The 25,257-nt window shown below is 43.0% G+C and overlaps 1 protein-coding gene across 1 annotated transcript in view; it reads left to right on the top strand.

The window, feature by feature from the left end:
• GRIA3 (glutamate ionotropic receptor AMPA type subunit 3) overlaps nucleotides 1–25,257 on the top strand; it is a 145,631-nt gene that overhangs the window by 89,244 nt on the left and 31,130 nt on the right. The window contains exons 9-12 of the mRNA XM_062007039.1: nucleotides 1,011–1,118; nucleotides 2,298–2,504; nucleotides 12,921–13,297; nucleotides 20,516–20,714. Coding sequence (XP_061863023.1) covers nucleotides 1,011–1,118; nucleotides 2,298–2,504; nucleotides 12,921–13,297; nucleotides 20,516–20,714 — 891 coding nt within the window. The remainder of the gene's footprint in view (nucleotides 1–1,010; nucleotides 1,119–2,297; nucleotides 2,505–12,920; nucleotides 13,298–20,515; nucleotides 20,715–25,257) is intronic.

The following is a 25,257-nucleotide window of genomic DNA, read 5'->3' as shown; positions in this document are numbered from 1 at the left end:
TGCTGTCGTGGTCCTGTGCTCAGCCCTATCTCCTAAACTCCTCTCTTCCCTTCTCTGTAACAGGCCTCAGAGCAGTACTGAACCTAGAGCCAGTGTATTTTAGACACCTCGTGAAATGAACAGAAAATCAGTTTGATTTTAATTAGGATTTGCTAATCATTCTCCTGTCTCCAAAATATAGATCCTAACTGGGATAGTTGCCTAGATCACTGTTATAAAAGAAATTCAGGTCAGCTTTTCAAAAATAATCAGATAGACAGGTTCTCAGGAGTATCAAGAGAAGAGTCTGGTGTGGCTGAGGCACGTAGTAGGTACCTAACCTGCTTATTTGCCACCAAGACTCTTTAAACTCGTCTCCACATATTTGATTATAAAATACCTCTGGGCATGGCCCCGCCGTTCAACTGGCTTTACAGTGCAGACACAAGTGTTACATCTGTGTCATGCAGGAATACAAAAACCAGTGTAATAACATAGCAATGTAGCCACAGCACCGTGAAGGTCAGCACAAGCCAGCTGACAAATAGTCACCTTGTGCTCACAGAGGGTTTCATGTGCCGTACCGAAGGTGATGGTGCTGTGCCCACATTGCTAATGATGTTTGTGGATCTGCTCTAAAGCTCAGGCACGTCTGCAAGGACTGCATCCACTGGCTGAACTGCAATAGGGTAGGGATAAAAATTACAAAGTCAAAGAATTTTACTTGTAGTGCTGTGCAGTTTATTTGGTTGTGTGCAGTATATTGTGATGCTGTGAACATGGGAATTTATTGCACCGGCACCACGAGGATGTGAATTTAGATAGGGAGAATGTAGTATGTGTTTTCACTTAGATTTGTGTTTATTTGCAGGTAGACTTGAGAACGTTGGGTTTTTTTTAAGGAAATTAAGTTAAAGCTAATGCATGGATAAGTGTTAGGAAGCCATGTGTTTTGACAGTTCCTGTTACAAGTTCATGCATCAGACTCCTGGTAAACGCATGTAATGAGGTAACAATCTCCATTTTTATAGGCTGGTTATTGGAATGAATATGAAAGATTTGTGCCAGCATTAGACCAGTTGCCCTCTAATGACACTTCATCTGTGGAGAACAGAACTATAGTAGTCACTACCATCTTGGTAAGTTTCACGTTCTTCATGTGTTTGTATTTAGGAAACAAGCCGCATGGCTCCTGAGGTGTGTTAGACACCTTGCCAGGAGGCAAATGTTGAATATTTCGTGAATTCAAGTGACTGAAAAGTTTAGTATCTTCCAAAGATGTACCAAGGACTTGACCCTGCAAACCTCCGTGTGTACAACTCACAGGAGGGGCTCACTGAGCTACACGTTGCACTTTACCTCTTCTCAGACACTTGAACTCAATCAAAAGCCTCACAAAGTTATTGTGCATGTTTTTAAATGAGTGCAGGATCTGGCCTTCCTCTGTAGGGTCATATCTTGCACCCCTCACTCAGGTACAGCTCCTGTAAACTCAACCCCTGTGGACTGAGTAAGGGTGGCACAATGAAGCATGTAGAGAACTGGAACTGCTCTAGAACTGGGCGAAAAGCGACCTATATCCTTGCAATTCCAAAGGACTAAAGCTCTTCCCATGTCTCACGAGCTGCAGCACCTGTGCCAGTCCCAATGCCTCTCACAGATGTGCTCTGTACAGTATTGTTTGTGACTTTCATGCCTGTTACAGTTCTACAAAGCATGAGCCAATTTTATGCTATTTCCTGAAGCACTGTATTTTATACTGCTATAGATTTAGCGAGATATAATCACCATTTCAACTAGAGTTTTCCAAGAAGGCTAAGGGAATTGAGTGACAAAAATTGCTGCTGAGGATTTTAGCCTAGCTTCCCTTAGGCTGCTTTGAAAATATCTCAATCAGAGCCCTATTCTGGGCCACTGGGGCCTTAGGAAATTATTTTGGTGGTACGGGTGTTGGATATGTCAGTTCTGTAAACACTAAAACCTGAATTATTACCTGAATAAACCTGAATAAATAGTAATACTATTTGATTGTCTAATCAAGCCTAATCCTAGAAACAAAAGGGAAACTTTGTTAAAGTGGAATAGTCCTGTTGTCTTCAACAGGTCCATACTAGGAATAAAATCCCTGATATGTGTGGCTGTAGGATCAGCTGAGGATGTTTAAATTGCCAAAGTCTGTCTTTCTAATTTGTGTACCAAAGCAGGAAATGTTGTACATACTTGCTGCTAATATAAAGGATAATAACAGCTCTCATTTGATGTGTTTTAAAGCTGTATTTTACATTCATAGACTTTTGATCTTTACTTTTGTTTCAAAGGAATCACCATATGTAATGTATAAGAAAAACCATGAACAACTAGAAGGGAATGAGAGATATGAAGGATATTGTGTAGACTTAGCTTCTGAAATAGCAAAACATGTTGGAATAAAGTACAAACTGTCAATTGTTGGAGATGGGAAATATGGAGCTAGGGACCCTGAGACTAAGATATGGAATGGCATGGTGGGTGAACTGGTCTATGGGGTAAGTTTCTCTTAACCTTCATTTTAATGTTCTTTATTAAAAGTTATGCTCCAAGTTAATAAACTGCAAAATAAAGATCGTCTGTCCGAATACCACCTTTACAATTCTAGATATTTCTTTATAGTGCCATTTTTATAGTCTCTAATTGTTTCATTGCAGGAAAGTGTTGCTTTTTTACTGCTGTTCTCCAAATGAGAGTCCATTGAAAAATGGCATTGGGCAAATTCCAAACTCTAGTCTATGGCAGAACTTGCAGTTTGCCCTTCATATGCTTTTTTTGCATTTGCCGTGTCTCCTTTTTCTCTGTCAATCTTATAAGTGCTGGGAGGATGTCCTCCCCATTAGAGGTCTGATCCTGTGGTGCTCACTCTTGTTTGGTCACCGATGTCAGTTTGTGTTTGACCAGAGACTCAGTCAGCCCTGTGGTTGCTTTTCAGAGTAAGCAGCAATACAGGTGTGAAATCTTTTTTTTTTTTTAAAATCCTGGGTTTGGCTTTAAAAATCATCTGTCAGACAAAAAAAAAGACTAATTCCTTGCATTCCTCTTCATATTTCTATATTGGGTGTACATTGCTTTGTTTAGTAAGAACAAAAACAGTCTAGAATTGCTGTTTTAGAAAGTTCTTTGAGAATTAGAATTTTGGAATACACATAAACCAGATGGAAGGGGGAGAAATCTGGCTTTTCAGAAAAGACTTTCCAAGCTGATCATTGCCTTTTTTTTCCCCAAATGCTAATGAGATGATTTGTGATTCCACCCAAATCTTCTTTACAGTGTATTTTTAACAAGCTTTCCTTTATTAAAAATATCAGAGCAGAAGTGAATCTTCTCATTGCCTCCTTTTGTTCCATGGCTGAGTGTAATTTCTAAAAGTCACCTCAAAATTTCCTTGGGATAACCTGTCATCATTCTTGCAAAATGTTTGGTGAGGTAATTCTCTTTCAAATGAATCAGCCTTTTTAAAGTAATTGCTGGGTTTGCAAACGTTTTCTTGCTCTGGAGCAGTCAGTCCTCATGGCTCATTATATACTCAGTGGCCTATCAGACCTCATATTTATATTAGCAACAATGTTTTTGTGGTATTGTATTAAGGAGAGGGAGGGAAATACACTGATTAGAGAAAGTAAATAGGACTCTGGGCCCCTGGGTTGTATCTATGCTTCGCTGTTGCACTGAGGTTTGACATGATGCAGATCTCCCCATGCCTCACTTACATGATTTGGGAAACCAGTGTTACCTCTTTCAGAGAATACAAGTATACCAAGAGCCTCTGAAGCAAAGGTTTAGTTTAGTTCCAAGGATAATTACATTACAGTGAGAACCTAAACCCTCAGTTTCCCTGTGTGTGGTTTCAGAAGTATCAAGAGCATTAGCTGTAATTGGGTGCTTTTGATATATTTGCAAGTGGCAAGCAATGAAACAGCTTATTCACTTAACAAAATAATCATACTGTATGCAAAAGGCATGGAAAAAAGAGAACCTGAAAGTACTGCTAACAGCTAGGGCACAGGGATGTCTACACCAGGGGAGGAAAGGTGTGGCATGGGCTGTTGCCTTTGGGACTGGAGCCAAGTAAGATTAGCCTGTGCAGCTGCTGTATGAGGCAAGATCCGTCTGGATCCGTTTGGCCTTTTTAAGGCCACAAAAATGATGAGGGGGCTGGAACACCCCTCTTTGAAGACAGTCTGAAAGAGATGGAGTTGTTCAGCCTGGAAAGCACTCTAGGGAGACCTTGTTGTGGCCTTTCAGTACTTAAGGAGGGCTTGTAAGAAAGATGGGGACAGACTTTTTAGCAGGGCTTGTTGCAACAGGACAAGGGCTAATGGCTTTAAACTAAAAGACAGGAGATTCAAACTAGATATAAGAACTCTTTTTCGATGAGGGCAGTGAGGCCCTGGACCAGGTTGCCTCATCCCTGGAAACAGTCAAGGTCAAGTTGAACGGGGCTCTGAGCAACCTGATATCTAGTTAAAGACATTCATTGCGAGAGGTTGGACTAGATGACCTTTAAAGGGCCCTGCCAACCCAAACCATTCTGTGTGTCTATGATTAACAGGTTGGCTGCAGCTGCCTTTTCCACAACGCCTTTGAATGAGCTTAGCTGAGAGAGCTCTGTCCCCTTAGCATCACCCTGAGCCCTGGCCACCTCCCCTTGACCTAACCACACTTGTGATCTTTCCACACCAGCAAAAAACAGCCTTGTAAACAGCATAGACAGTGCTTTAAATAAACCCCAAGCCCACCCCACCATTGTCATTTTCCCTGGAAAAAAAAGATCTGGTCCTTTGTATTCTGAAGCACAGTTTTCCTGTGTATTTTCTCATTAATGACAAACTGCGAACTGTTTCGCTCCCTGACCCCCAACAGTTCCTCTTCTCATGCTGTGAGCTCAGTTACTGAAGCCTCTTCACCGCAATGCTCAATTATTCAAAGGTCAGATGCATCCCTTGGGGTTTGACTGTAGACCCAGGTTAATGCTTACAGCCCAGCACTGCTGAGCTGGCTCCCTGTCCTGCTGAGCTGAACTTCAGAGCTGGCAAGCTGGGCAGAAATCCACCTGGCTTTCTGTAATCAGGGAAAAGAGCCCCTGAACTCTTAAGTACAAACCTCACCAGCACTCCTTTCCCAGCCCTGTCTGCAAACATCGTGAAATACCCTTGGCCTCTTTCTCCATCTGTTGAGAGGGGGCTGTGTACCACACAAGGATGTGCACAAGCCCCTTTTAAGATGAAAAGTGCTCTAGAAATGCTAATTATTTGGAGCAAGCACCTCATTTACGTGCTGACTTTCCTTTATCTCTCAGGGGCTTAAAACTCTATTAGGGAGCTAAAACTGTACATTGCCCCTAAAGCCCCTGTGAGGCTTGTCTGCAAAATGACTGTCATATTTGGCTCCTCTGGATTCCATTTTGGGAAGACAAGACGGAGATTAGATTTTAAATGCCTTTATTAGCATGTATGGAAGGCAGACACCAGGGGATAAAAGGGGCCTGATTGGTTTTGGTACCAGTTACCCAGCAGTTGAATGAGCTGTGGCAGAAAATACAATATTTTAGATTGCATTTGTCTCAAGTGATAAACTGTGACTAGTCATTTGTCAAATGCAGCGTATTCCTGACCCAACCAGCTTCTCACCACCACCTGGCACTGCTGGGAAGCCCTACCAGGCTATTTGAATGCCGTGCCCTTGTTTTTGCATAGCCCTGTGCATGCAACTGTTTTCTAGCATTGCTCTTAGGACAGTTGTAGGAAGTGAATGGGCTGTCATTTTAATGCCAAACCACTAATTAATTGTGATTCATGTTTACTTTGTGCAAGTTCATTGTTACTCTTGCTTCCCATGGGATGCTGGGTAGAGTCAGGAGATGAAGTGCAGCCGTGTCCTTGCAGCCTCCAGACTACTGCATCTCGGAGTGGGGAGGGATGGAAGAGGGCTAAATGCACTCTGAGCAGTACCAAGAGCAGGAGGGATGCTGTGTCAAAGCACTGCAGGTCCAGAACCCGACTGGCACAGCCCTGATGCTGTTGTACAACCAGCCAGAGATCTGCATTAACTGGCTGACTGGAATAGTCCTGAGGGTCTCATTACCTGAGGATAGACACATCCAATTAGAAATTCTTCCTCCTTTGTCTCATATATATAGGGCTACAAAGTTGATGAGGTGACTGGAGCTTCTGTCTTACAAGCAAAGGCTGTGAGACCTGTGGCTCTTTAGCCTGGAGAAGAGAAGGCTGAGGGGTGACCTTGTAAACACTTATAAATATCTGAAGGGTGAGTGTCAAGGGGATGGGGCCAGTCATTTTCTGTAGTTCCTAGTGGGTAATGGACACAAGCTGGAACACAGGCAGTTCCACTGGAACATGAGAAATTTCTTTGCTGTTCAAGTGATGGAGCTCTGGCACAGGCTGCCCAGGGAGAGTATGGAGTCTCCTTTTTGGGAGGTTTCCAAACCTGCCCAGACACATTCCTGTGCCCCTGACTGAGGGGAACCTGCTTTAGCAGGGGATTGGGCTGGATGAGCTCTAGAGGTCTCTTCCAACCCTGACCATTCTGTGATGTTACGTCAGGACTGGATGGAGGGTGGAAAACTCTGCTGTGCTGTAGAACTCCCCAAAGTGAAAGACAATCTCAGCTTGGCACTCTTGGACCTGTCTTTGAGGCCTTGCAATGGGCTATGTGGATGAACCTGGTTACAGAGAAGGGTTTGCTGTTTGGCAGCACAGGGATGACAGTGCTGGAGGCAGGGAGTTCTGGCCAAGCATGTGTTCCCAAACTGTTTTGCTTCAGACAGTAGAACCCAGATAAACTGTTAGAGAGGAACTAAAAGGACCTTGTGGTTTGTTAGCAATTCTCTAGTGTTGTTGGTAGCAGAAGTAATTAATAATAGTTTGACATAAAAATTGAATTTGTTTGATTTTCCATAAATCAATGAATCAGTTCAGGTTGGAGAAAACCTTTATTTTGCTCTTTCACTCTGATAGTATCAAAATAAGACTCTTCTTCCTAACAACAACAACAAAGACCAATTCGAGCACTAACGTTTTTTAACCTCAGAGAAGTTTCTAAAATGTAGTGGAAACTTTTGACAGAATAAAAATAGCAAATAAGTAAAGCTTTTTTTTCTCCCCAGACATTTTAGAAGAATAAATTAGCTAAATCATTCTCAGCCTATGAGACTGAATCACTATTTAAATGGGACCAGCGAGGCAAGTTCTGGTGCCCTTCACTGGGGCTGATGAGCAGCAGCATCTCCCGCTGCACACACCCCACAAGGCTGGTGCTCAGGGCATTGTACCCACCGGCTGCTGAGCACTAGACAATCATCTTTTCTCTTCTGAAGAGTAAGCCTCTTTCTGTAGGCTTTTATTTCTTCTTTCCCTTTCAAAGCAGGCTGCTGTTCTTCCTTCACTGTTCAGCCAGGGAAAGCCTTCCCTCTCTAGGCCTGATGCTTTTCACATCACCCAGGCTAATTGACAGTAGGTTTAACACAGATTCTAATTGTAACTACAAATGCTTTGGGAGTGGAGAGAGCAGCTAGACCTTTACAGCCTTTAAAACTCTCCTCAGGTAATAAAAAGGTCTTTGTAAAAACCTTTCTGTATGTAAAATAGCATAAAGAAAGCAAGCAGGAATGTAAGGACAGACAGTCCCCTGAGCAGGAGCAGCCTCGGCAGTCTGTCAGTGGGACCACCCACACATCTCCCAGCCTGTAGCAGACTCCCCAGCCTTGCATGGCACTGGCCTCTGGCTCTCTCAGCAGCAGAAGACTATAGATGGCTGTAGCCTTTGAACTGTAGTGGAGAGGAAGACTAACTCAATTCCTAATTCTGCTCTAAACGTGTGCTCTTCACCTGTGGCAGGCAGCCTGTGCTGTGAGTGGGATAAGCGCTCCCTTTGCCCCTCAGCCCCATGTTTCTGCAGGAGGGAAGCCCAGGCCCAAGTGCCCAAAGGCAGCTGTGCCATGCGGGACAGACCCACACACAGAGCCCTGTGGAGTCCCTGCTGAGCAGGCACTGAGCTGTGGCGGCCCCAGGCTGGGGACAGAGCTGTGGCACTGGCAGCGAGCCACGCTGGGCCCTGCCCTCGGCCGCCCCACACCCAAGCACAGACAGAGGAAGCACACCCGTGTCTGCACCTCAAAAAATAGATGTATCCCTAATTTCCCCATCTGCTTACAGTAGCTGGGTCTCAGAAGGAGCTGTGGGCACACACTTAAAGCAGCCATGGACTTAACGTTGACAAACGACAGCAGCATGTTGCTAGCTGTTAGTGTGTGTGGCAGTAAGGACACATCTAGAGTACTGTGTCCAGGTTTGGGCTCCCCAGTTCAAGAGAGATAGAGAACTTCTGGAGAGAGTCCAGTGGAAGGCTACTAAGATGATTAGGGGAGAATTTCTCAAAGAGGAAAGGCTGTGAGGCCTGGGCTGTTTAGCCTGGACGAGAGAAGTCTGAGACGGGTCCTCATCAACAAATACCCAAAGGGCAGGTGCTGAGAGGATGGGTGCCAGACTGTTTTCTGTAGTGCCCAGTGACAGGACAAGGGGTAAAGGCACAAGCTGGAACACAAGAAGTTCCACTTGAACACATGGGGAAACTTCTTTGGTGTTCAGGTGAGGGAGCCTGGGCACAGGCTGTCCAGGGAGGGTGTAGAGTCTCCTTTTTAAACCTGCCTGGACATGTTCCTGAGTAACCTGATTGTTAAAAACATATTGCTCCTATGACCTGACTTCTCAACTTACCCTGACATCTTTATGTGTACTGTACTGTTTTATAAGGTAGCTTTTACCAGCAGATACCACGGGTGATGTGTTGCTCTGTCTGACATCCTTTTCTCATACCTGGAAACCTCAGACTGAGCAGACAAGTCCAAAAACGGGCTCAGTCATCATCCCAGCACAGTCTCTTTTGATGCTGCTGTGTACCTGCGTTCTGCCTTTCTAGGGTGCTCAGAGCTTTGGCTCTCAATCAAAATCAGGCAGTGTCCCTCAGTTTTGTGCTGCGTGTTCTCTTGAGTGCTGACTGCCTTCCCACCACACAAAGGTCTTGCAAAGTGACCGTAACCCAGACTCGCTTCTTGAAAAGCAACACACTAGCAAAGAAACTGTTCAGCCCTGCAAGCACTAGAAGTATGTACAGGCAGGAGCACAGCCACTATCTCCTGCTGTCTTTCATGCACAGCTTTGAAGTTTGGGACACTCATCTGTAGGTCTGTAAGCAGAAGAGATGGATCCCTCCTTTTGGATTACAGAGGTGGAACATCTTACCTTTATTTTCTTTCTCCATGTAGAGGGATACTTGCAGTTGCTAGTTTTTCTCCCTCCCTTAAGAGGTTTGCAAGCCCCTGGTGTCAGCTTTGAACAGGGTGGGTAGTGCCTCTGTGCTGCGTGTCCTCTCCAAATCCGTCCCTCCCGTACTAGTAGGCAAAGACAGAACAAGCCTCAGAGGAATCCATGACATTTCTCGCCCGGCTCAAATGCAGTGAAGATGATGTTTGAAACGCCATTAGTCATGAGTGATTAGCAAAGCTTAGTTGTTGAGGTTCTTAAACCTCCCTCCAGTTCTGTACAGGAAAGGGCATGTTTGTGGCTGTGTTCTTTTTCAATCAAGCTCGATTTTTATGGGTTCTGCTTATCTGCAGTCATAATAAGGAGGGAAATTCACAACTGTGCTGCAATTATTAATGATCTTTTAGGGTACTTAGAACTCTCCATAAGGTCTCTATTTCAAATACTATCTCTCTCTCTAAATAAATAAGCAAAGAGCAGTCTGGTTTTAGCCTCCCTAGTGCAGCTAATATACAGGGAAGTGGCAGGGAACCAGGCTTAGGTGCTGGCTTGTAGCTGGTCCACTCTAAATGCCCTGGTTGTTGAGACCTCTTGTCTAAACCTGTGCTTGTTTTCTCTGCAGAAAACAATTGCTGCCATGTTCATTTAAGGCATTAGAGTGTTTGTTGGTGTTTCCAATATATTGAACACCTATGAAAAATGGCAGGAAAGCAGGAAGACAGAAATGTATCAGAAAAAGAAATATTTGTACCCCTTTTGATATTAAAATGCAATTTTAAATCGAAGAAGTCCATACTGTATTACATGAACAAGGGCATGGTAACAATCAGGCCTTTAAAAACTTGCTTCAGCACAGCATCAGCTTCATCCCCCAAAAAAACCCCGCAGGATCATCCTGCATGAACTCAGCTGTTAATAAAGGAAATCCAGGCTTTACTGCATGCTGCATCAGCATTTAGGAAGAGCTCCACTGTGTCTACTTTGGCAATTAAAAATTACTTTGGGAGAATTAAATTTCTCCAAGTCTGGGAAAACATGACAGAAAATAAATGCTCTTATAGCTGAACCAGCCTTTTCCTACCTTGACAAGCTGTTCCGAGGCTAGCTGACCACGTGCAGAAGTGCCAGGCAGTAAAGCATTTGACTCACCTACGCTTCGCTTCATGTGGAGTCATTGCTAAGTCTTTGTAGGGGTCCTGATCTGTTAAGCTCGATCTAGTAAGGATTAATTTGAACTAACCTCATTAGTTCAACACGAAATACAGTAGCCATGGTCAAAGTGCTTTGTCTTCCAGACAGTCATGAGCTCTGACTACACTTAAAACTGATACTCTGTATGCATCTCCTACTTGCTGACTGCAGATTTCTAATATTTAACATTCAGCAAGCATCAGCTGCAACACAAATAGATGTTTTGGGGGAATTCATCAGTGAACAGGTTCCAGCACCATCCAGTCTCTTTACCACACTCTACCCATGTCCCCACCAAGTTTGACATATTCATCTGCAAGATGAATCAATCTGCAGATTCACCTGAACACCCAGGCATCCAGAGGCAGACGGCATTTTCAGGTTTCACATTTGAACCACATTATGATAGACGTTTGCAGTAAGTGACCACAAGTCAGCTGAGGGCTTTCTCCTCGATTAAGGCAATCACTCAAGGGGAGAGGCAACATCCTTCCTGTGATTTTTGCATGGCTTTCTTATGTGCACAAGCACCTGATTATTCCAAGCAGTGAACTTCTGCTTGTACCTTGTAGCTGCATGTGCTGGTGCAAACTGCTGGGAGGCACTCCTGAGTGGCTGGAGCAAATCTAGCAGCCATGCATGCAGACAGGTACTTCACAGGGAGAGAGGCTTGCTGTGGCAAAGGCTGGAGAAGGCCAGTCCACAGTCCAACAAGTCTGCTATCAGCCTCAGCCTTAACAGACTCAGGAAGTGTCTGGAGTGTGGCTGTACAGTGTCACTGAGGCACCAGCTGGCACAAAGCCTGTCATACTGAGATTAACCTTATCAGAAGCCTTTGCCATTTTGCTAATAAACTTAACTCCAAACCATCTACCTAGGAGGTGGAACAAATTAGATATTAATGAAAATTACGTACATCACCACCAGATTTGCATAAAGACACATTCAGTTATTATATGGCACAGATTTTAATCACTTCTTAACATTTCCTATCAACTTTTCTTCAAATTTCTACTGAATTGGGATTTGTTTTTCCACCAGAAGGAGTTATGTGCTTGCTAGTGGGAAACAAAAAGGGGATTTAAAAAGCTCACAGAGGTTTAGGTATTGGTAAGTTAAACTTTCCCTAAGAATATATATTTTTTTTCTTTCTGAAATTCTTAATTACCAAGGAATGGCCAGCTTTAAAAGTATCAACAACATGAATAGTTCAGGTCTCTAAAACAGATTACAAAAAAATGTATGTAGGTATGTAGACTCTCATAACAATAATTCTTAAATGAAAAGGACTGGGTTTTTAACATTCCAGTCCCTGCATTGCAAATGCTGACACCTGCCTGTGTACTGAATCAAGGCTAGGTTATATAAACAATATGACTTGAATCTTTCTGTCATAGAAATACAGATGCAATTAAATATGATGAAAATCTATTCTTGAATGTTCTTTTTAATCAGGTGACTATTTTATTTTTTTTAACTCCACATTCTTAGCTCTTCATGGAATGCAGCAAAGATTTATTGTTTGAAGGGAAGGGTATTGATTCAGGCTATACCAACACATTGGTGAATGTCTGATGCACTGAGATGAGATTGTGCTTCTAGAGGACACAGCTGCAGAGCATGGTCTGTGTTGCAGATCTGTAAAGCAAAGTTCTATAAAATACTACTTTGTGTTCTTCTCAGATGACCCAGGCTGTTTGCTTCTTAAGGACTCACAAATCCATACTCTTGTTCTTCAGTGACCACAGATGATCTGTCTGGTTCCTATCACCCCACTATTTTAGCATCTTCTCTCCCTTACTGCAGTGGATTTTCAAAGGAATGTACAAGTGATAGTACCCAAATGCAACTGAATTTCAGTGACTGATTACTTCTCAGGTTCTTTTTAAAGATCCTGGACTAATCAGTGCCTTAGAATCATAGACTTCTTTGGTAGGAAAAGACCTATAAGATCAAGTGCAACCACTAACCTAACACTGCCAAGCCCCCCACTAAACCATGTCCCTCAGTACTCTGTCTATATAAGGCAAGATAACTTGTTGAAAGAGTGGAAAAAGAGAAAATTAAAATGTAACATCATTTGCCCAATGTCTTCAAGATAGACGGATACAGACCACGCCTAGAAAATGACATTGTTTAGTTGCCATCTCACTGTTTAATTCCTGTCCTATTTATTCATCCATTTTAACTTAATACAAACATAAATACAGATTGGTACGTGTTTGCCTCTGTCATGAGGTCCTTGAACAGATGTGTTTGTGATTTTTCATGTTAATAATTTTCTATCAGTATCATGTAGTCCTTGCCTTCAGTGACTGCAAAGAAAATGTTTGCTATGCACTCTTGTAGTGTATCATCTGATTCATTAGCCTCAGACACTAGATTATGATTCTGTTGCAACTGTTCTGTGACTAACTTGGGTTTGTTTTCCCTTTTCAGAGAGCAGATATAGCTGTTGCCCCCCTCACCATAACATTGGTGCGAGAAGAAGTCATAGACTTTTCCAAACCCTTTATGAGCCTGGGCATCTCCATCATGATCAAGAAGCCTCAGAAATCTAAACCGGGCGTATTCTCTTTCCTGGATCCTTTGGCTTATGAGATTTGGATGTGTATAGTCTTTGCTTACATTGGCGTCAGCGTAGTTCTTTTCCTAGTCAGCAGATTCAGCCCTTATGAATGGCATTTGGAAGACAGCAATGAAGAGCCACGTGACCCTCAGAATCCTCCTGACCCTCCAAATGAGTTTGGAATATTTAACAGCCTTTGGTTTTCCCTGGGTGCCTTTATGCAGCAAGGATGCGATATTTCTCCAAGGTTTGTCCCATATCACTCCATCACCTTTTTGCATTTTATGGTCATTTTCTGATGCATGGTGCATATATGTTACTCTTTCAAATTTCTTTTTAATTCCAAATTCTTTTTTTTGACATTCCATTCAATGCTGGGCATCATCATCGAGCCACCATGCTTGCTAACACTCACCTCCAGAGCGAGGGGCATTGCCTGATCGTGCCGTTTATGCATTTCTGCCAAACTTATATACACCATGTTGAGGCTGTAAAATGCATAGGGTTTTTTGTTTTCAGCAATGCTTGGAGGGCTACCGTGTTTTTGCTGCATATCTCATTTTACGGTCATCTCCTTGGTGCATATAACATATTCTGCTTTGCAAAACAAGAGTTATTTTAAAAAGCCACATGCAACAGCACTTTAAAACACCTCCACACCCTTCATGGCTCCTGTCAGTCTTTTTACTTTCTTTTGTGCCCAGTTTTTGTATTTTTGTTCCTCTTGAACCATCCTTTCATCTATTAATGATTTGCTTACCACTGTCTTTCATGTGTTCAGGTCTCCATATGTGCCCCTCTAACAGCTGGTGCGTACTACCCTGTATATCTATCGTTATTTCAGTCCAGTCTTGTCTGTTGTCCCTGTGTTCATAGTCAATATGGTCTAATAAGCATTGCCAGTTTCCATCGAGGTTTTTCTTCTTCATGAAAACAGTCTTTCTGAATGAGGTTGTAGTAAAAGATATTTAATACTAGTTCCAATGTGAGAGACAGCACTGGTATTGTTTTAAAATTGTATTTCTTTTCCAAAGAAGCATTTTGAAAAAACATCTGAGAGTAGCAAAATTCTCTCTGTCTGAACAACACATACCAGGAATGTTTTCTGAATAATAATCATAGATAATGTTTCTACATTTACACTGGTAAAGTACTTTGGTGATGTGCCTGTGATAAGCAGTGAAATTATCTACTTTGCTAGTGATGGAGCACTAGTTATATTTTGTACAACAATGGTTTGAAAAACAGCTTCCAGCTGTTTTAATTACCGAATGTACCTGCTTAGTACAAACAGGGAGCAGTTTTCCCCTTTAACAAGGTTGCAAATTAAAGCACAGGAGACATATCTTTTCCAACTAAATATGCATATAGTGGTGGGAATCTCGAGTAGCCTCGCTGAAGCAAGTGACAAAACTTCTGTGAAGTTTCATGGAGTCATGGTTTTACCTGTTCTAATGTAATCATGATCCCTTAAGATCACAGTCATTGTACATTCCAATCTCGAAATCCAGAGCTTTCAGAGAGACTGGCATAGGCCTGTTGGTATTTGATGCAAGTCACACACATGTTTTAAAAGTCTTGACAGCAGCAATTAGATTCCCTACTTACGGACAGATGCAGGTAGATATCCTCGGTAAAAGGTGCACACATTTTGGCCTGACTCTGACCTTGTGTTGGTTTTTGCAGTTATCAGTGTTTGGGTGTGCTGCCTAGCTGTATAGTTTTAGCTCTGAGCCTTCTCCTCTCGTCTAAACACTGTGTTCCTGCTTTATGCCGAAATTCCATGTTGAAACTTTGCCTCTCTGCTTCCTGTTAAAGGTGATGAGTAGTGATAACGTTTAAATTGCTGTTGACCATGTGTGTGCCCAATACAAAGGACCGGGAAATAAGCACTGGGACATCACATGGAAAGCTGCAGGCATTGCACTGTTTCCACTAGGTCTGTTTATTGACAGTTAAATAGAAGTGCATAGGATTTTCGTTAAGCTCTCGTGTGAACCTTTGACAAGTTCAGCCATTTGCTTTATATAACTAGTGGAAGATAATATTTGTTAGCCCACAATGCTGCCATGATAAGTGCCTTGGAAATCCCCGCCAAGAAAGAGAAACAGCAGTAAACCTATTTATTTTATCCATCCATCAGAAGCTATTAGCTCAGTATTAAAACATGGCCCTTGTTTGAAGACGTTGTCCAGTTATGTTGTTATCTGTCAGGATAACAGATTCCAGGCAGTTCCGTGCACTGCTGCTGAAGAAAAGGAGAAATGTAATACCTCGGTTGAGATTCCAGAAGCACTGTTCCTGTGACCGATATGTTGATTTAAGTTGATTAAATGTCAAATTTATTTTCCGTAGAAGGAGCTATTCCCAAGTATTCCATTCTCAATCCCTATCTTTGTAAGGTTATGCCTTTCACAGTACATTGCCTATATGAATGTTTCATACTATTTTATTGCCATTAAAAGGGGCTTCATTCTTCCATTGTGAGTTTTGTCTGAATAAATTTCTTATATGAGAGCGTACAGCACTTGTAGAGAGATGCCGACAAGCAGTCTGGAGAGATCACTTTTGTACTTGCTGATAAAGGCTCTTTCAGCTGCCTTTGTGTGGAACAGCTGTGACATCTAATGACTAGTTAGATCTATCCTCGGTGAGTATGCTGGGTGGATATTCCAGAGGATATATCCCTATACTCTCCTCTTTGTATTTAATAGGAGTCGTCTAAATGGAATCAGATAGCAGCCAAAGGATGGGGGTTAGTGCCTCCCTTGATGGAATCAACATTTGTTCCAGCAGTTTTGTTCTGCTATCAAAGGCTGCTGTGTTTTCTGCATAGTGAGCTAAAGCATTGAAAATTCTCTGCTGATGGATCAAAAATAGATTATCAAACTTGCTTTAATGTAAGATGTGTACAGCAAATGGAATCGGGAGAAAACACGGTCAAATTTGTAACATTGTTCTGAGCGAAGGCGTCTTTGAAATCTCTGTGAGAGCATGTATTTTCATTTTGCTCTTTATTCATGTGGAACAAAGAGGCTAGATTAATTAATTGCTGATGGAAAAAGACAGAGTTCATTAAAAATTATCTCAGGAGGTTGGTCATTTCAGAGAGCGTGCTTCTAGATCCCTGTTTTCACAGCAGAAGGCTCAAGAGACTCCTATTAAAGGCCATGGGAATGACTTTGTGGGACTTTCAAAAGAGCAATGAGACCTGGGCAACTAGGTATTTCTGAAACTCCCACGGCCAGTTCCTGTGATGGAAGCATCTCAAGTCAGCGCTTTAGATGCTCTTGTTTCTTGTGTTCTGTCGGGGTAGCCGAGGTGAGGGCGGGCTGGCCACACGAGGCTGGCAGGAGGCAGAGGGCTGGCAGGGCCTGGGAGCGAGGGATGGAGCTCACGGCTTGGTGGGCACCAGGTGCTGTGTGCTCAGAATGAGACGAGGTTCTAGACAAGGAGAATTTGCACCAAAGCCATTCAGGGTTATTTGTCAATATAACGGCCGTCTCCTATCGATCAGAAGAGCCCAATTAAAAGTTGAGCAGCATGAGAAACTTATTCCTGTGTACTATAGGAAATCAAAAATGTTTGATGGCCATGAGTAGAAACAAAATTGAAGCTGTTTTGATAAATAAGTGAGGTTTTATTTGAATGTGTTATTGTCCTGGAAACGGAATGTGAATTTGAATATTTATTTTGCCTTTCTCTTGTCACTAATTTGCTCTCGTTTGACTGCATGCTTCCTTTTCAATTTCCTCTCAAGGTACGCATCCTTCCTGTTTACTTGCTTTTGGAAACACCATCTGACCTTGTTTTGATAATTGAGTTATAATTCTGTTATTCCAGGTCTTTGTTACTCCTCTCATTCGTTAACATGCTAACTCATTTTAAAATCATGTGGTGCAAAATACCTATTTATTGAGGTAATTTGGCAAATGACATGTCGGGATAAAGCATTAGTGATTTGTTTTTAAATTACATCACTGCACAGTTGTACAGGTATGTCTTGATCAGAAAAAGTGCTGCTCCTATTAAAGGCTGTGGTTGATTTTTCTGAGGTTATTATCTGAGTAATGGACAAACATTTCTGTGGTTCACAGTACAAACCATACAGGTATTCTCTTACTACCAGCCTGATGTTTATGTACTAACCATTTTTCTCCCACATCCCTCTACACCAGCCCCTGCAGTGGGTAGAAGGAGTCTTCACATCAGCAGATGGACTGGGGGGAACTGGGGTCCTTTGGATGAGGAGACTGCCAGGCCATGCTCATCCGTGTTCTTCGACTCTCTCTCTGTGTCTGTCTTTCCCTCATTGTCAGCTTTGTGGTTTGTTTTGGTTTTCTTTTGCCCCATCCTGTGCTATCACCAATTACAGCTGTGTCAGCCCACACTGGTTCATAGCAGCAGATGCTGAATCTTCCTTTTCATGCTCATTGGAAGACTCAGAGAAACAACTCTGTAGTGCCATCCAGGTTTCTTTCAAGTGACCTCAACTCTTCTGAGAACAGCTCAAGTGCTCATCTAGCAAGACCCCTCTCTTACATGTAGGACCCTCAGGGATGTGCCTTCTTCCTCAAATGGTCCAGCTGTGCTTACCCTCCTCTGCCTCTCATCTCTTCTCCGGTTTTTGTCCTGTATCTGTCTGACTTGGTTCACACAGGTTGCAAGATCTCTGGGGCAAGATATTTTTACCCTTCTCTGGGTAATATGCTCTATGAGTGTGCAGCTCAACACAAACAGCGGGAGCTTGAGGTTTCATTGGTTTGAAAAAAGGCTTGTCTTCTGCACAGCTTCATCCCAGCAACCTAACTTTCCTGCCAATATAAAGAGCAGCTACCAATGCAAGTAAAGACATTTCTCATGGGAAACTATAGAGAGAATGAACACATGCTATTTTGTTCCCAATATTCGCCTGGAATTTATCTAAACACCCTGTCCAGTCTTTTTATCATCTTATTGTTTCAAGACCTACTGCAAAGCAAGAGGGCCATGGGAACCTGAAAACCCCAAATAAAACTAGTCTTGCTGTATGCAAGGGGATGTTTCATCTGCTGTACCTGCTAGCCAGACTTCTGCTCAGTCCCACCTTGCTGCAGGGAGGAGGAATTAATCTCCTGGTCTTCTCAGGAGATAGGAAATTTGTAGTGAAGGAATGAACAAAAGGGAGATGACTTTCACCTGAGGTAGACATCTAAAAGCAGTAGGCTTTGTTTTAGTGAGGCATCTTGGTTCCCTCCAAAGTCATGAGACATATGGGCACTTTCAGACTTCTCCCACACTACAGCAAGTGAGATAAATCTCTTTCTGAGGGTGTCTGCCTCCTCTCATTTCCTCCACTGCCCCCAAAGGGAGCCTTACATGACGAGTTCAGCAGGCACTGCTTTGCAGTTGGCTGAAATTACATTGGCCCATCTAAGAGGCTGATACTGTGTGTAGGGTATTGAGTTTTAGAGAGCAGCTAAAGCCAAGACCCTAACTAGTTGGTAAGGGAGCTGGCCAAGGAGCACTTTAACCATCTGTAAAATCACAAGATACTCACTTGATACCTACAGAGAATGCAGAGTGAGGTAAAGAGATTCCTTGACTTACTGTGTTATCCTGGATGTATATCCATGCAACTTACCCTTGCTGCTGCAGAGTAGCCTTCTGTTAGTGGCTGCAACACAGCCCAGGATGAAACTTGGAAGCCTTTTATCCCCTTGGGAGGCCCTCAGGAGATGCAGGGAAGCCTTCTCCACTTGTCAGCAATCTGGTGGATGTGGCCTACCCTGAGGAAGCACACACAGGTTAGAGTGATGGCTCTCAGTGTTCACACCTCAAAAGTCATTGCTTCCTGATGGACAAAGAGGTAATGCTTTACTCCTCAAGCTTCCCTAAGCTTTGTAACCACCTGAACCACCTGGGTTTGGTGCAGCAATGCCTGGTGTGCTCACTGTGCTGGCAAGGGGCACATGCTGTAACCCACAGAAACCAGCCTGCATCCTCCCACTCAGAGCAAGCTGCTGCTTCAGTGTCTTTGGCAGGGGAGGGTGGAAAATTGTAATGCTTCACCTCATCACTTGTTTCTCCTCATTCCTCTTATCTATTCCAGATTCCTCTCTCTGTTTTTATTCTGTTGGAGATTTTTTTTCCCTTGCTGTGTTCTTTAATGTTGAATGGAGACTTTATTTTTCCTTTCTTTTTTCTCCTAAATAATTTAATGTTGTTTTTTTTTTTAATGGCTCAGGCAATCTCAGGCTCTGGCCAAGACTGGGCAGTTTATCAGCCAGCTCCCCTGTGGGATGGGGTGGGGGCATGTCGTGAGACTTTTGCGTTTTTCCTGTCTCCATCTGTTGGTAGGACAACTTGTACCCACTGCCTGGGGATGGCACTGAGGGGCTTGAAGGAAACCAACAGGTAAGAGTTTCCTTGCTTTCTGTTTCTTCCCTCCACACAAATTGAGGACTACAGCACCCAGTTTCCATGGATTTCATGTATCTGAGATGGATTCTTCTTCCACCAGTATAAGTAGAGTTAAGGGAAAATTGTCTCAGCTCCCAAAATGAATCCTGGTCAACAGGCTGTGTGTGAAGAATGAGCACTGTACGTGGCAGTGGAATTCCCCACCCAGCTGAGCAGCATGGCACTGACATCCCTCAGCTCCAAACAAATATTTTGAGCCTGGTGTTCTACTGCTTTAAAGCATCAAGACCTGTTACTGATGGGGTCTAGGCCTCCTGACCGCTAGGCATTTTGGAACGATATGCTTACAAACAGGCTTTTCTTAGTCCTTACAGTATCCTTTTCTACAACACAACAGAAACAGAGCACAATTAATTATTTTCTGCTTCCTTCTGTGTTGCTCTGGTGGTTATAAAGCAAGAACACGCTTGACTTGGAACAGTGCAACATGCAAATTTTAATTAACATCAAACAAACCAGCCTCTCTCCTCACTTCAATATGCAGGTTCAGTCCTTAACTCCTGCTAGGCTGTGATGAGAGAAGGATACTGGGTCGTTTTTGGTTTATTCCTCTGCATGTTTACACAGATTCCTTTTCTCAGTTTACTACATCTTTACATTTTGAGAGCCAAAGCAGTAAAAAGCAGATTTGTGTCCTGCAACCTGGGCAGCCCCCATCGGGACAGGAAAGAGTCTTCTGGCAAAAGACTTCTTCAGCAAAGGGTCCATGGGAGTCAGGAGAGCTTGTTTCTCTCCAAGCTTCTAGCAGGGTTGGCTCACATGAATTAATTTGTAATTGACTGTTTCCACTGAAAGACTGGCAAGAGTTGAACTAGGTAGGACCAGGTGCACACCAAGTTTGCTCTCCTGAGGAAGGTTGTTGGGAACTGCTTCGTAGTCCACCTGTTCATGATACCTAGAGGATCTGGACAAAAGGGTTGTGCATATGAATTTCTCTCCAGTGAAGAAAAACTAAATAAAAGAATGTCTGCCAAGCAATTTAATGATGTATGTTTTTCCATAGATCTCTCTCAGGGCGAATTGTCGGAGGAGTCTGGTGGTTCTTCACTCTCATCATTATCTCTTCCTACACTGCTAATCTCGCTGCCTTCCTTACGGTGGAGAGGATGGTTTCTCCCATAGAAAGCGCAGAGGACCTGGCTAAACAAACTGAAATAGCCTATGGCACTCTGGATTCAGGCTCAACCAAAGAATTCTTCAGAGTAAGTCTGTTAAATCTCCATTTGAGCTTTTCTAAACTGTAAGTGCCTAATACGTGAGTTTCAGTCATTTGTTTTTACCCAGCTGTGATAGTTGTTCTGGTGAAAGGTGCTTTGTGCAATCAGGACAGGCCTGAGTGCATATTTTAATATCAAAAGGCATTTTGTCAAAAATGGGCGATTTTGCTCAACCTGAAACATCTCAAGAATGAAAACCTGACCTCTGCTATTATGGAAAGGGGTTTTTTAATACCAGTTTCAGGACCTCGGCCTGATGAGCAATTATGCAGTCATTAGCATCCTATTTAGCAAAGAAAACTCCTGAGGAGTGATGCTCTTGACCTACTTGCTGTCTTTGCCCAGCTGGCAGCCGTTAATACCATCCAACATTGGTGTTCAGTTGCCAGAGTGAGAAAGGGGATGGGAGGCACGTGTTGCCCTTCGTTCCTATGTGGTGCACTGATCGCTGCAATCGTTGTTGCTCTGCCTTCATTGCTCACTAGCCTCTGGCTGTGACTGTATGAAATATTCAGGGGTGTAATGTCTGTACCCCAGAACACTGATGTGTGTTCACCTTGGTTAGGGAAATGCTGCGTTTGCAATATTTGGGGGTAGAAGGGAGTATAAACTCTTAAAGATCATCCTTTCTTTCTGTACTCACCAAGCCGCAAGCTGAACTGCAGAGAGTTTGGTGAGGGGCATTAAAAACTCTTAAATATGACCTCAGACCACATTCATGTATCTAAAAACGTTGTGACCTGAAAAGCTCTCATTTCTGGCCTTTCCAAGGGAGCACTGGAGTGCTCAAGCCCTTTCAGGGAGCTCTCAGTTCTCTCACAGTGGTGCCAATCAGATGCCTTGAAACCAGCTTGTGGGGGGGTTGTATAGAAAAGTGGTCAGTGCTGCAGGACTAATTACTGCCTGTCTTGCTTACTGGTCAGGTGCATGCGTGAGGGAGAAGGCAGAGAATAAAGCCTTGTTGCTGTAGGCTGATGAAATACTGAGGGCTGGTTGAACAGACACCAACGGCCTCTAGAACTTGCTTAAAATTCCAATACGTGACCAGACCCACACACGTGGGTGTAGAGATCAGATGTAGAGCTGGAAGTGAATGCAAAGGCATTTGATGAAGTCTTTGTACTCTGCCTGGCTTATATGTAATGTCTTCATATAAAAATACTCAGTAGTTCTCAAGTGTGGTGGCTGGTGCATTACAACAGCTTTTCTTTGTATTAAAATCCCGTAAGATAAACACTGACCTTGTAAAGGTGACAGGAGTGTGTAAAAAATTGTATTCTGTTTAATTATCAGCCTCTGGCAGTATTATCTGCATAGCAAAAAGGGGTTGAGAGGACCTGTCAGAAGAGGTAGCACAACTTGATTAGAAATACCGGTGCTGTTCACGGTCACTCTGCTCTTCTTCAGGGGAAAAAAATCTTTTGAATGTCTTGTTACTGTTAATGCAGAAAGAAGGATTTTATGGGGGTGTTTCTTCTTTTCCTTAGTAGTTTCACATAACATGGAAATCCCTTCTCACCAAGAGATTAAAGGAATGAGTGTTTCATGTGAAAGGATACAAAGTCTAGTAAGTGTATGAGTACTTTATTGTGCTGTTAATAGTCCTAAAATGAGCTGCAACGCTCTCCTGGTGCTGCAGAAAGCACCATGAGAATGATCTGTAAGGAGCTGCCAGCTCCATCAAGCAGAGAGAGGGGTCGGATGGGGAGGAGAACAGAGCCCTGGTAGTGGTGGAGTGGGGCGTAGTGCCTGCTCTAGGTGATTTGGATGGGCCAAGTGGGAAGGAGAATGGGCCCTGAGTGGTACTTCTCTCTCTTCAGCATTCTCAAGGCACACAACATAATTTCAGTTGTATTAACTTTTGCAGAGTAATTAATTTGAATAGTGGTGCAGCCAGGAAACTGTTGTAATTAGAGTCGTCTTCAGATGATTTGAGAAGGATGAAAGCTTTCCCTCAGATTAAATGCATATGTTCACATAAATACTTCATTGTACAGTCTTTATTAGCTATTTAATAAGGTGGTAATGATGGCTGAAAGTTGAAACAACTCTTAGAGAACAGTTGCTTTCTGAGTGCCTGCTGCACAAACTATGCCTGCTCTGTGGGTTGGGATGCTTTTCTCCTGTAAGCTCTTTTTTTCACAACTTGTAGAGCATCAGTGGGAGTAATAGGTGATCTGAGTCAGGAAAAGCCATGAGTTCTCCTGGGTACAATCTGATGCTTATTCCCTCTATGAGGGGAATGTCATCCTCGATCCATTCGCCACTAGCGTTTAACCAGTTTAGGCAGCAATCGGCTGGGTGGGTCAGTATCATCTACACAGTGAGAAAGGTAGCTTCTGTCTGAAGGGATCCTGTGTGAGCAGATCAATGCAGTCCTTACTTACGCTGGCTGCCTCTGTGTGTGTGCACACATCCAGGCTGTGGGGTGGCATTGCCCCTAGAGACGGGAGAGTTTACCTGGCTGTGTGCAGTAGGTCAGCACACGTGTAGAGGCAGCAAGAACAGTAACTTGGCTTTGTAACTGGGCAATGACTTCATGCAGGAGGCGCAGGATAGTCTCTCCAAGGTCCCATACAGAAGCTTGTATGGTTATATCTCTTTCTAGAGCTGTAGAGCTAAAATGTTTCTCAAAGTTGTTAGATGTTGATCTTAATGGCTGCTTTTGGGCAGTGAAAGGTGTCACACTGATGGCAGTAGGGAAGAATTGCCTCCAAGCGCATCATAGCGTGATGACACATAAACGAACTTCAAATACCCACCGTCTTGTCTGCATGTGCTAGAAAGAGCTCTTTTAGAGCCTTCAGTCCATGGCTCCTTTCTGCCAACCCTCTTTCCAACTAGGATCACTTTTGAAGGTTTCTTTTACAGTGTAGATACCTATCTGACAGGAACTGGACTGATATCAGCACCTCATTTCAGATGAACAGATGGTAATGACTTTCAGACATTTCAGACCTGGGCAGACTCCAGGTAGTGACCTATTTTACAGTCTTGGCTGTTTCTCTCAACATCACCTTGTCTCCCAGATAGACACTATCTCAGCTATGCAGGTTAAAGCTGGATGCACCTTTTCTGGTTGAGGCACGCACGGTGACTGCCGTCAGTATGACATTGCTCTCTCAGTTATGACATTCACAGTAGGCACACTGTTCATGCTTCCCACTTGTTGATGGCTCTCTGCATCAGGGCATTTGTGCCCCCAGGATGTCTAAGAACTGAATGAGCTTCCCTGTGTTTTCATGGTTGTTGCTTGTTTCTGCTCAGAAATATTTTACATTTTGCACTAATTGGGTTAAAAAGGCATTTAAGTGGCAATCAATAGAACACATCAATTCCCTTTTGGTTTGTAAAGGGCACTCATTCATATTGACAAGAAAGAACCTCTCCTTAGATATTTGTTAACATACAATCTCAGATTAAGGACTCCAAAACACCTTTCGCTTTCTTGAAAACTGCCAAAGGCCTGTACTAGAAAGCGATCTCAGATCTCTAAGCTACTGCTTTTAAGGGTGCATATGTCAGAATTAACATCTTCTAATACATTCAGTTAAAGCATCAGCATATCTGAGCAGCTCATCAAATCAATATAACACCATTTAATCCAAATTCAGCACTAAGCCTGAGTATAATACCAGTATAATAACTTTCACACCTCCAATATGCATATATTCAAGAGGCATGACCTTTACAACCAATTAGTAATTCTTATGTAAACTTGGCTGTATTTAAACTTCAGTAGAAGCAGAACATGTTACTAGACATTTAGAAATATAACTTGCTCTTGAATTTAATCTGGTTTCTTTTAATTGATAGCAGATACCTGTTATAAGAGGTTTCTGTAAATTGGCTTGCAGAGTCAGTATCTGACATTTGACAAACACAGTTTAGGACACTTCACTGAAAACCTGAAATTTCAGAAAGTGTCCTTAAAACGGATCTGATGTGATAAGGCTTCACAGGTTGAAACACTGAGAGGGGCAAAATGTAGCAAGGTCTTGCATTAGATCTTCTAATTTTGTGGGAAATTGGAGGCAAGTCATATCCCACCATTAACAGTGTAGTTAATCACTGTTACCTAAAACTAAGGAAGAAGGAGGCCTCAAAGGACTTGTATTTTATTGCAGTACTTTGTATTTTCCTCAGTAGCAGTTTCAAGGATGTCCCTGACAAAACGACTCTGCCGGGCAATGGCTCCCTCGTGCCTCAGATTAAATGACTCGCCACTCTGAAGTCAGTTCCTAATTTTTTCTCCTGTAAATGACATTAATTGCCAGGCCTGATAGGAGTTGCTGTAGAAAGACTAAAGATTCTTTGGACATGGTGCTTCCTGCTCGTACAGTTGGTTACTGCTACCTGGCACGGATGTTCATGAGTACTGGATGCAGAGTTTGACATTAACATAGCTTCTGCTGTAGATAAAAGACTTCAGGCACGGTGCCTGGAGGAGTCAAACAGGCTGAAGGCTTTCAAGCACAGACAGTTCAGATACTATTTTTAGGGGTTTTTTTTCAACATGGTACAATAT

The sequence above is a fragment of the Colius striatus genome, chromosome 13 (assembly GCF_028858725.1).
Source record: "Colius striatus isolate bColStr4 chromosome 13, bColStr4.1.hap1, whole genome shotgun sequence".
In the NCBI taxonomy this organism is placed as follows: domain Eukaryota; kingdom Metazoa; phylum Chordata; class Aves; order Coliiformes; family Coliidae; genus Colius; species Colius striatus.
The sequence above is the reverse complement of the archived record's forward strand: the minus strand, read 5'-3'. Positions and strand labels throughout refer to the sequence as shown.